Genomic DNA, 12,783 nt, shown 5'->3' on the forward strand with positions numbered 1-12,783 from the left:
GCTCTGAGAGCTGTGGCTGGGGCGGGATCCCTGTCCGTGGTGCTGAATCACAGCCTTGTATGTAGGTTGCTGGGACAATAAAGGAGCCCAAACACCCCCTCCCCTCGTACACTCCCCCCCCAAAAAAAAAAAAATTATCCAAACCAAGGAATTGGAGGAAAGACTACAATGTAAGAAAATGCCTGGAAATAAAATAATTAAAACAGCTATAACAGTACAAAGCTTAATCTCACTCTATTAAAATCAATAGCCACATATAAAGACAAAAAGGAAAAAACCTTGCAAAGTAGACTGGGATATGTTGACTGAGGGAGTTGTACTATATTTAACAGGCCAATATACTTAACATTTTGCTTCTTTGAAAAACTCACCAGTGGCTTTAGGTAAGTAAATGTCTTTGCTTTAATTGTAACGTCATTTGAATATTCCAAGCCATAACATCCTAAATGTCCTAATGGCCTGTCTTCAATAATGGAAGGCAGGAGTAGCTACTCTTCATGTTCAATTGGACTCACTTTAGTGGGTTTTTAAAAAGACATACTTTAGTAGCTTTTTATTAGATGTAGTCCATCTGCAGATGGCCTTCCTTTTTAAGCAGGGGCATGACCACAGAACTTTAATACATACTTAGTAAAAAATGTAAGAACAAAGATATGTAAAACAGAAAATAAAGTGATAGAGATAGAGCAAAATAGCTACTACACCCCTTTTCCTCATTTTTACTATCTTATGGTGATTAGGGATTATAAATTTCTGGCAAAATTACTCCTACATATTTCTTTATTTCTCTCTCCCTCTTCCTCCCTCCCTCTCTCCTCTCTCCTCTCTCCTCTCAGTTAATCCACACTTAGGATTTTTATCCCCATTGATTTTTAGAGAGTGTGGAAGGGAGGGAGGGGAGGGAGAGAGAAACATCGATGTGAAAGAGAACCATCCAAGAGTTGCCTTTCACACGCGCCCCAACCAGGACCAGAGGTGGAACCTGCAACCTAGGTATTGCCCTTGATGGGAAATCGATCCTGTGCCCCTTTTGGTGCATAGGCCAATCCTCTATCCACTGAGGCACACAAAACAGGGCCCTGTTCCTTTTAATATTGTAGTTATTTTGTAGATATAACAAGATAGGGGGGAAAAAACTAACAGAATATATTCTTTAATGTTAAATATGATATACACAATCCTGACTGCTTTGGACCCAATTCTACATGTACCCCCTTTACATTAAATTATCTTCCCCAAAGGAGACTTGTTAGCAACGATGGAGTGATGGAGTGATTAGAACAAATACCAGCTCAGCAGTAATTACTTGCGTGGAGAGAATGTGGGAAAGTTCTGTAGAGCAGAGGTGCCTAGCCTCTCTGTCATCAGCCCTTGGCTGAATTTCTCTCATTGGCCTGATTGCAAGTCCTTGTAGTACTTTACTGCTTATTCCTGAAACAGAGAGAAAGTGTGTGTTGGCTCAGAACTGCTCCCTGGGTTGCTTTTAGATGGTGCCTCTTCACTCCAGCTCTAAAGCAGTTACCAGAGAATTGATTGCTACCAGTCTCTGACGACCCAATGAGTCTTCTTTCCTTCTTTCCTCCATTCTTCACTCTGGACTGTGGGAAGTCTAGCTTGGCATTTCTTTCCTCTGTCTCCCTGTAACGATAAGCAAAAGCAGCTAAGAGGGGAGAGGAAAAGGTAAGAAGCCACACTAGCGAAAGCTACATTTGGTCTGTCACTCAGAGTGTATCCTAGAAACCATGGATCTGTCTCATCCAAGCGTGAAGTGTTTTCCTTCTCCCCTCCACCCCCCTCCAAACCTTTCCTAGGGTGCCTTCCACTGGATCCCTTCCTCAAGGGCCTTCACATTTTCAGTTATCCAAGACAGAACACCTCCAGGGACACCAACAGGGACCCGAGGAGGGGAGGCAGCACTGTTGTACATGAATTTCAGACAAGGTCCTCATGGCTTTGTCCTCAGACAGAGTTTCTTTGCCCAGGGACACAAAGTTGGGAGGGAGCTCAGTTTGGACTGTCCTTCAGTCTGGCGGCTTTGTGTTGTCATTGGAATACTGTGACATGCTCCCTCACCCTTAATATTTCCGCTGGCTGTGACTTCTTCAGTTTTCCTTAGGCTTTTTATCCTATCCAGCTGCTGTTTTGTAGCAACCACAGGGGGCTGTGTCTCTCCCTCTAAGTGCCAGAGAGCAGATCTTGAAAGGGATCTTTGTCACTTTTGCCACATCTTCTCACCTTCCCCTCCTCCCTCCTTTTTGCTCCCGCTGTTGCCTTTTCAAAAAATGACAAGCCTACCCTTCTGGGCAGCAGAAGGTAGATTGCAGCAAGTTTGGGTGGACTAGGTAAAGACTGGAGGCGCCTCCCTCCTCAGGACACACTCTCCTCCCTCCCAGCCTCTCCGCTTCCTCCTCCTCCTCCTTCCCTGGGTGGGGTGGCTGTGGTGCCCAGGGAGGGGAGAAACCACCTCACCCTTCCAGGAGCTCAGAGTTTTCTGTGAACCAGGAGACCCAGAAGCCCCAGGTAGGCCACAGACGCCTGGGAAAACCTATGAGTTTGATCTAAGAAAAAGCGCGGCGACAATTCCTTCAGTTCCATCTGCTTTGGCTCAGACTCTCAGCACCACACCTCTTGCAATCAATCCATTTCAGCTGTCTTTATTGCTAATACTATTTTTTTTAAACATAGTATTACATATGCATACTTTATTATTATTATTATTATTCCTGAAGAGAGGAGGGGGACGTGAGGTGTGGGTAGCGGATGGCCACGACGCGCTTTGATTAGCGATCCTCCAGGAGAAGATTGCTTTCTCCAGATGCTGATTTCCAAAGCACTTGACAATCACCAGCAGAACCCGGGAGCGGGCGGCGGCGGCGGCTGCGCCGGCGGCGGCGGCACCACCGGACGCGGGGCAGCTCCATCCAGAAGCCGAGTCCTCCTCGAGTAGCACACCGATCGATCGGAGGACTCGCCGGGTCCCGGCGGCCGGGACCCGCCTCCCTCCAGTGCCCTGGAAGAAGGCGGCGAGTGCCACCGCCCGCCGAGGAGGTGGGCAGGGCAACCAGGCGGCGCGAGTGGCGGTGGCGGTCCCCGCGAGGGCTCCTCCGGCGGCGGCGTGTGCTGACCGCCGCGGCCGCAGCCCGAAGCCCACCCCCGGCTCCAGCGCGGCCCGAAGCCTGCGGACCCCACGGACCCCGGGCTCCTCGGGCTCGCCCCGCCGCCGCGCCCAGGGCGCATCTGCGCACCTGGCCCCGCGACCCGTGGAGAGGACCATGGGTCCCAGGCGGGACTGAGCGCCCCTACCCGTCTCCCCGGCCCCTCCGGCTCTCCCCATCGGCTTCCCCGAGGGTGAGCCGGGGTCCGCGCCGCCTCCCCTCTCCTCCCCTCCGCCCTCCGCCTCCTCCGGACCCGGTCCCCAGCCACCATGGCTGCGGCCATCGCCAGCGGTTTGATCCGCCAGAAGCGGCAGGCTCGGGAGCAGCACTGGGACCGGCCTTCCGCCAGCAGGAGGCGGAGCAGCCCCAGCAAGAACCGCGGGCTCTGCAATGGCAACCTGGTGGATATTTTCTCCAAAGTGCGCATCTTCGGGCTCAAGAAGCGCAGGTTGCGGCGCCAAGGTCTGTGCTGTGTGGGTCACTTGTTTGGGTGGTGCGCCCTCGGATCTCTCCCTCCACCCTCCCCACCTGCATGGACCTCTCTCTGGGGCTTCCCCTTCCCTCTCCCCATTAGCCTCCAGGTCTTCCCCACCTCCTCCCCGAGTCTCCCTCCGCCGCCGCGCTCTGAGCGCCTTCTGACCAGGGAGCTGGGAACCTGCTCCCCAGCAACCTGTAGCCCCGCCGCCCGGAACCCGCAAGTTGGCCCGCTCTGCAGGCTGCCTCTGGAGTCTCATTCCAGCTGGGTTCCAGAGCCCAGCATTCTCCTAGGAGGGGCTGGGTTTTCCCCACCGGGATACAGTCTGACTCCAGAGCATGGGGCAAAGGTCTCTGCCACCCCTGGGGTCGCGCTGGCTGCTCCCATAAGGATTGGGGGTGTGAGGAATGTGTGTGTGTGTGTGACCTCAGTGGGTTCCCCAGGTTGTCTGGAAACCTCCTTGGCTTCTAGACCTGCATGCAATGGGGTGATCCCCATGGTGCCCTCCACAGGGGCTGGTGTGAGAGAAGTGTGTGAAGGGTGTACATGTGTGTGTGAACTAAAGGCTCTGTTCATTCGTTCAGTTGGGATTTGGGGAAAACTGCCTCACCTGCGGCACTGAGCACTCCCAAGCCCCTGAGTCAATCAATCTTCAGAGAGGGGCGCAGGACTAAGGAGGAAGGAGTCTTCAATAGAGGATTGGCCACGTACACATCCTCCCTCCTATGCATAGGTTTTAATTCAAGGACTTGCCAATTACGTGAGGCAAGCCAAGCAGTTACTACACTTCAGATGACAAGGGTCGCTGCCCATACTATGGCTTAAAAATGTAGAACTAGCTAGTGCCCAGCATGACCTTCTTTCGCTACCTTTGAAATGTCAGGGTCTGAGAAAGCAACTCACCGAGGAGCCGGAGCCGGAGCCCAGCGGCTTTTGTTCATCTCCACATCCAGTTGCTAGGGGCGGCTGCTTTGAGAGCCTGTGGGGTGTTCTGTGGGGAAAAAATGGGGATTGCTTGCTTTTCATAACCGTGTGGGCTTGTCAGGAAACACCAAAGGATATATTTACGTTAATAGGAGTATATGTTTGCCTGGCACATTGTATTCTCCGTTCCCAGCTGTATTTGTTTTAAATGTCCTGTTGTTCCAAAGACGGGAGAAGAGAGGCATATGTTATCCATGTGGATCTAAGTGAGGGTGCCACACAGATACAGATTTATGACCAAAAGTTTTAATGCTCTTTTCTTTTCTTTTTTTTAAAGGCTAAGCTAAGTATTTTTCAAGGACAGTACCTTATTGTCACAATAAGACCTTGGAGGTTACTTGCTCTTAGAATCAAGCTTTAAAAAATTTGAGAAATATAACAGTGGCCGAGTTAAAGGGAGATAAAATTATACGAATGTAATAATTATATAAAAGTAAGTCTTTTAAGAAGAAAATTTAAAAATTAATAAATATATTACTTTTAGATCAGGTTTTTGGGGACAATATTTTTAGAACAGGGTAGAAGCTATTAAAAAAATGGATTTTAATTTTCCACCTTAGCTTAGAGCTTTATCCAACAAAACTTTGTATTGGAAGACCCACTTGACTATTTAAAATGTTTTTGATTCATGGAGGGTCACATTATCGTAGCTTAAAGTGTTTGCTTCTCCCCTTATTTTATCAGATTATCTTTTAGAACATGGTTCTCAGCAGGGAAAGCTACAAATTTGCCATCTACTTGAAGTAAACAAACATATTCCCTTCTAGATAAGGCTATTTTAATATAAACAATGATTAAAACATATTGTGTGTTTCTTTAAATACACAACCAGTAGATTATTTTATAAATACATACAGTAAATGTTTTGTGTCCTATTGAGTGATGGAGGGTTTGTTTTACACTTTAAAGTTTTAAAATGGGATTATACTTTTTTTTCAGATATAATAAGACAGCTGAGCTCTCCAGTAGTCTGTTTCACCATTTCAACTGCACCCTTGGCATTCATGAGTTAAAAGTGATATACATGCCTCAATGATCTATAAGAAAAATATACTTGAGGTCACTTTTACTATCTTATTTTTTTATGGAAGAATGGAAAATAAGATAGCTGGAAGGAAATTTCACCAGAACCTCTTTTTTTTATCCTCTTTATAATTCTTATATATAAATAAATATATCAGTTAGTGAAGAAAAATATAGTTATATCTCTTGGGTATTGGAAATAAATTATTTTTTAATTTAAGCAAGAGAAATATTAGAAGTTTATAGTATGTAAATTACATAGTAATATACTTATATGAATTTATATTATATATAATTATTTCAATGTTTTATTAAACACTCTTGAAAATATTTTTATTCACATTTACCTTTTCCTCCAATACTCATTCTTTGCATAGGTATCACCCAAGAAATTTTTAAAAAATCTATTTTATAAATTTAAAGATACAATTTTTAGGTGTGACAACACTGTGTATCCTCATGTTTGAAAATCATTAATTTGACAAATAGTTATTGAATCTTTATGATATGTCAGGTCTGTTTCAGGTATTATAGGTAGAGCAGTGAATAGAACAGATGGAGTTCCTTCCATCATGGAGCTTACAAATATGGGGTAATGAAGGAATCACAAAACTCCTGTAAAGCATAAAGAGGGCTGAGGTAGAGACCCATGAGTTCAGATGGGCCACATTGAGAGTAACAGGTTGAGGGTTGACCTCTGAGATGGATACGAAGATTTCAAGAGTAATGTGTGTGTATGTGTGAAGACCATGATGTGGCAAAAATCTTAGCCTGTTAGGAGAAGCAAGGGAGGTGGGGAAACTAAGTACACTTTCATCTTATATCATAGTCCGTTTTGGCTGAATTTTACATTTTGACTGAAGTTTACATTTTGACATGCAAATACAAATACATTTTACATTTTGACAAATGGAATAAAAGATTAAAGTAAGTTCATATTTTGTCAGTTTGGTAAGGGTAATATACAATTCTTATGTGTAGAGTTTTTTTTTTCTCTTATTTTTAATGCTTCCTTTAAGTAGCAATTAAATCAATGTGAACAGTATGACATATTCACTTATGCCCTTTTGGGTAGAGCCCTATCCCCTACTCTGATCAGCTTCTACCCCTATAGAAGGGTGGTTTTTATACCAGTTGTACCTTTTTGTATTTATAAAGGGCAGGAGTTTGCAAGGTGACATTTTGTGGTTGTGTGGGCACCATGACTCCATCCCACTTTTGCATATTCATCTCTCTATCCTTCCCCTGACTACTTGGTCCAAGCACAATTCAGATTCCCCTAATTAGCCACATGATTGCAGATCCCTATGCTTTTGTTTGTGCTTTATTTTGTGCATAGACTCTCCTGCCTTCCATCTTCACCTGTTGAAATTATCCACATTTCTTAAAGCTTGGACAAAAGGCCATCTCCTCTGAGAAGTATTTTCTCATTGAAGATAAGTAAAACTAGTACTCCTGTGGCATTTTATACCTCACTAATGCTGTTTAACCCAGCATATATTTTCAATTATATAAGGTTGTAGTTAGGAACAAGTCTATGTTACCTGCATTTTATAGACTCTCAAATATTGATAGCATGTCTGCCATGCTCTAGATTCTAGACATCACCATTAACCCTGAATTGAAGTGATTAAGAAAGGTCAACAGGTGCAAAGCTAAAAAACAAGTCCTTGAACCACAGTGGGCCATTTTAGAAATATACTTTTAAAACTTTTATATCTTTTTACTTTCTCTAAATATAAACCTATGCAATTTATCCCATTTTTAAAGAATTAGGAAGTGATTATAGAGTTGGAAGTTATTCTAAAAATGCAAGAATAAGACCAACCTCATTTTAAGACTTAATTAATAATAATATATATTTAGCTATATGCTAAATTAGCTAAAGAAAGAAGGCACAAGGCAACAAGCAATAGTTTTATTATTTGAATTTTAACAAGAAATGAAACTAAAATAGAAACTGGATTCAATGATGGATAATGAACATGTTATCCTAAAGTGTTACATTTTTATTGTGAGTTTTTAAACTGAGCAAGAACCTCCATTACCTATAGGATAATAACCTTTCAGAATCTTCAGTATGGCTAATGCAGTTTCTTCTTGCAATCTGCTTGTTTGGGCTACTGTATAGGAACCATGGTATCATGTGTCATTTGTTTTCAAGTTATTCTGTACTATAAAAAGCACAAATGCATCACACCAATAAAAACAAAACTGCTTTGCTCCAGTGTGCTAATGAAACTCATCAGCTATCCTTAAAAAAAAATGGTCTTCCTTCCTATAAAGTACTGGAGAAGGAAGGCAGTACTTGTTCACCTCTCAGCGAATAATCAACAGCAGAGAGTCTTCAAAAAGCCACCTTTCTTTGTGCCACTCCTGCAGAGCTATTACCATGTGAAAATACAAAGGCCAAATGGATATTTTGTCTGGTTAGGTAAAAATAAAACAAGATGATATTTTCCCCCAAAGGATCACGCTTCTTTTCTTTGGGAAGTGTATTGTTTAGCTTTTTAAGCAAGGCCAATTTGTGGGCATCTTCTATATCCTTTGATAATACCTGTTGCTAACCTTTTGATAAACAGAGTTGTATTATTTGTTAGTAGTATTAAGGGTAAGACAAAATTATAGTTTTTCTAAATTGAAATGTCCATTTTTTTTTAAAAAACAAGGATATTTTGTTAAATGCAGGGTTTCTAAGTGAGGGACTTTATGAGAATACTGGTAAATGAAATAATGTTAAAAGATTTTTAGAGATGCTGTCCTTGCTTGCTTATGTATATTTTTTGAGGTTTGCTTTTCATGATTTCAGCATTCCACATCTTCTACAGGCGTCTGAAATGGTTAATGCCACAGAGGTGCAGTAACTTTAGAAGTGGTGTGATAAGTAAAATGAATGTTTAAGATAACTAGTAGGTTAGGTACATTGTTAAGTAAGATCACTTACTTGGGATTGTGTCAGATCCAGAGACTGAATGGAGTTTACATATATTGAGAAAATAGTATTGCTAGCTAGCTGGTGAAGATATCCTTTGACATTTCTTAATATAAGATTTTAGAAGAACAAACTCCTCCAAAGCCACTCTCCTGGTTGCCAGTATTAGTCACAGATTTCACTTTATATTTCAAACTGGAGGATCGATGCACAAAATTTGTGCAAGGGGCGAGGCTCTTGCAGCCCTGGCTGCCTCATGGGCCCACGGCCCCGTGCCCTGGTCATTCCAGAAGGTTGTTCCGGAAGGTCATTCCACTGTCCTGTCTAATTAGCATATTAGCTCTTTATTATATAGGATGAGTAGAATTATTAGTATAGTTCTGTGTTTGGCCCCTAAATTCTGTTTTTCTGTTAATAATTTTAAAATTATTTTAAAATTATTATTAAAAATTATTTAATTTTAAATAATGCTACCATAAGATTTTTTCCCCCAAATACACATGAATCTCCCTCCCTTCAATATAAAATGATGTATTCTAAATTTTATTTACTTAACTTAAAAATATTGGCAGAAACTTATAGGAAAATGTAGATGAAATATTTTTTAATCTTATTTGTTCATTTAGTTATGGAAATCTAGGTTTCTTTCTAAGTATGCTTTATATTAATTTCTCCCAAAATAGTGAGGCACTGTAGCCAAAAATGACTGTGTGTTTTGATAATACCAATTCTAGCTAATAAAGAAGGAATATGCTAATTGATCCTCACACCATTGCAAAGATGGCAGCACCCACAGTCAATAAGGAGAGAATACACTAATTGACTGCCCTGCCCTCAAAGATAGTGGCACCCACAGCCACAAGATGGTGGCACCCAGTTCCCTCAGCCCTGCTGGGGCGGCGGGCACACAGCAAGGCTGGGCCTGCCCCCAGGCGGGTCTGGTCACTCTGCATGCCTACCTCCAGAGTCCCCCAGTCCCCTCAGCCTTCCAGCCACCCAGGGCAAGCCCGAGGCACAGGCAAGATGGTGGCTGTCCAGCTTACACCTGAGATGCAGGCAAGCCTCAGATGGCAGCTGCCTAGCTGCCCAGAGCTGCCTGAGGCTCAGGTAACCAGGGCCGACTGATGAGGCATCACCTTCCCCTGATTGCAGGATCACCTCCCGCCCCTGAGGGCTCCTGGGCTGTGAGAGGGGGCAGGCCGAGCTGAGGACCCCCTCCAGTGCATGAATTTTTATGCACCGGGCCTCTAGCCGTATGGTTTTTGTTTTGTTTTTTTTAATATTATTGTTTTAGCACTTAATTAAAAAACCAAAAACATAACCCAAACAAAAATATAATGGTACAGTCAAACACATAGGAGACAATTTTAGGGGGATTGATGCAATTTAGTCAGTCACACTTGTTGGCATAACTAGAAAACAGCTGATTTAGAAATTTTTTTATAATGATTTCAATTTTCATTTTAAGACACTCAGATTACATAAATATGTCACAATCTACTGATTACTGGGACTGAGAGGCTAGTAGTAGGGAGTGTTAGTAGAAATCCAGACACTTAACAAAAATATCTTATGCTAAAGACTACTTTGTCATTCAGGGAAAAGACTTTTCATAAAGCTATATTGTCTGAAATATGTGTGTGTGTGTGTGTGTGTGTGTGTGTGTGTGTGTGTGTGTGTAATATGTGTTTGACCCTATGCTTTTATAGTTCTAGATATCAAGCTTAATAGTGATTCATATAGTATGAAGATGGAGGACAGCCACTTAAAAGTCTTTGTCTCACTAGTGCTTGGTATATTATTAACATTCCACAAGCATTTTTTAAGTTAAAGGAAAAATCCTGTATTTCCAAGGATTTCCATATAGAAATTGCAGAAGTGATAAAGAGTGACAGCTGAGATCAGTGGGCACATTCCAATGGCTAAAATTGACTCAGTACTTATTATATGCTTAACCACTAGTCTATATGACACTTACTGTGTATCAGCCTTTGTTCCATCGAATATTCTTTTATCCTCACAACAAACTTATGCAGTAGATACACTACACTACCATCCATGGATACATTAAATTAATCTATGATTCACTAATATTCTCCATTCATCCATTTTATAAATAAGGAATCTGAATACTGCCCCCTCCCTCCATTGAATAAATTGTCCAATTGCCCCAGAGAGTGAGGCTGGGATAAAACTCAGGTTGCCAGGCTGACTCCAGAGTACCAGCTCTTAACAAAAGCCACTTCTCAATTGCCATATATATATTTTTTTATCATCTCAATTAGTTAAGATTCATCACTATTTCATAGCAAAGGAAACTGAGGCTCAAAAAGTTTGTTTTTTTAGAAGACTTAAACCTAGCCAGTGACACAATCAGAGTTAAAAAAAAAACAAAACAAAAATAAAACAACAATCTATCTATCCTTAAATCTTGTTTCCCCCACTACTTTACACTCTCAATTTCCTCATGACACAATAAACTCATAATTAATGGAATACCTGTTACCACAAGGCAAATAAATGTTCAACATATGCTGTAGTGTATTATTATGTTTTTGTTTTAAATTGAGAGTGTAAGAAGTTCTGTCTCAAAAGTAGAGACGTTTTTGTGGACTTTGGGTGTAGAGACAAAAATGTGCTGAATTTTACCAAGCCTTTTCTGTTCTAGGACTGTAGCTTTTCCCCCAAAAGTGTTTGGATGTGAGATATGTTGTTGTTATCTCCATAATGAATTGCAGCATTGACCCAAAAATCTGAAAAGGATTAATTTAGAGTGCTTTCATTAGCTTATAATGAATTCCATGTAAGTCTTTAATTTTTCATAACTGTGTATTCTAGACATTTCTCATTTCTAATAAGATACCTTATTGGTTACATTCATTATTGACCATATTGTACAAGTAAACCATCAAGGTTTTACATTAATCACAAAAGTTACAGACTGTTAGACAACTAGATACTCTATGTTATTATGCTGCTTTTGATTTAATGCATGGTTCAGAGTCCTTTTCTAGTAAGTTCTGGATACTACTGATATCAGAAAACATAATGGAGTCAAATCTAAGTTGTTTGTAAACTGTATTATACACTTTGTAGAAATTGCACACAGATTAATATTTTATTATTGAACAGCCTTACAAATCTAGTCATACATTATTTGATTTACCTGGCTTTTATTTTCTTGTTACCTTACATAGTAAAACAACTTGTTAATTCAACTGCCAAACTACTTTGTGCCTTCACCTACACAGTTGATTTTGGCTAAAGAGAAAACACACATATGTATGAATTAAATCTACTTTAAATCTATAAAAAAAATCAAGTGGACCCTGGGTATATTTTTATTTATTTTATTTTATTATATTTTTATTTGAGTCACCAGAAAAATTCACTTGTGGTTCAAGTAAAACGTTCAGAATTACAACAGGCCAGAAGGATTTGATCCCAAGCACAAGCCCACAAGGGAGAAGGCCAAACAAACCAAGGAGAGATATCCACCTGTATAAAAAGATGTTTGGACAGAGACAAATCTCACATGGTCATTTCTGTTTCTTTTTAAATACAGGTTTGTGAGGCAGTATTTTTTCCCAGCTTTAAAAACAAAAGGCCCAAAAGTGCATAAGTAAAAGGAAAAAAATGCAGAAATTAAGCAATACAGTAGTTTTCCCTGGAGGCACATGAGGAAGAACACAGGAAGCAGTGTTGAGAGAATTCATTTTTCTCACCATTAGGCTTCTTGTATTTTATTATTGGTCCACTAACGTCATTTTCACATTCTAGCTTTGATGTACGTTCTTTCCTGGGACATTGACTAAAACACTTCTACGAATGATAAGAGAAGACCAGGACCCTCAGGTTCTGTGCTCTTCTAAGGATGGATGGTTCTGGAAAGGAACAAGGACTCCCAGCAGCCCTTGGGTCCCTCAGCACCAGTGTGGTAGTCCCTCCTCTCTGTGGGTTGTATAAAAAAGGTCCCCTATTTTTAGGATGGGAAAAGCAGAGGGCCAAGCAGCAAGATTCCAGTGGCTGGCTTGTCTTGTTTTGGAAGGAAAAATAAGCTTAGTGAAAAGGCTGTTTATTGCTCCCACAGGACCTTGTCCCACTTCTCACCATCCTCCTAACTGCACGTCCTCCGGCAGAATGTATCTCTGACCTTTGGTCCCAGAATCCATGTTGTGCTTTGAGATCAAGAGGAAACCCTCCATCCACCCTCA

The 12,783-nt window shown here is 41.5% G+C and overlaps 1 protein-coding gene across 3 annotated transcripts in view; it reads left to right on the top strand.

Moving 5' to 3' along the window:
- Positions 1-12,783, top strand: part of FGF14 (fibroblast growth factor 14) — a 549,760-nt gene that overhangs the window by 376,865 nt on the left and 160,112 nt on the right. The window contains exon 1 of one of the 3 annotated variants that reach the window (XM_084880299.1): positions 2,883-3,617. The exons of the other annotated variants lie outside the window; for them this stretch is intronic. Coding sequence (XP_084736425.1) covers positions 3,425-3,617 — 193 coding nt within the window. The 5' untranslated portion in view covers positions 2,883-3,424. Of the gene's footprint in view, positions 1-2,882; positions 3,618-12,783 lie in introns of those variants that run through there. 3 annotated transcript variants of the gene reach the window in all.

This window comes from Pipistrellus hanaki (assembly GCF_964339955.1).
Source record: "Pipistrellus hanaki genome assembly, chromosome: 3".
Taxonomy (NCBI): domain Eukaryota; kingdom Metazoa; phylum Chordata; class Mammalia; order Chiroptera; family Vespertilionidae; genus Pipistrellus; species Pipistrellus hanaki.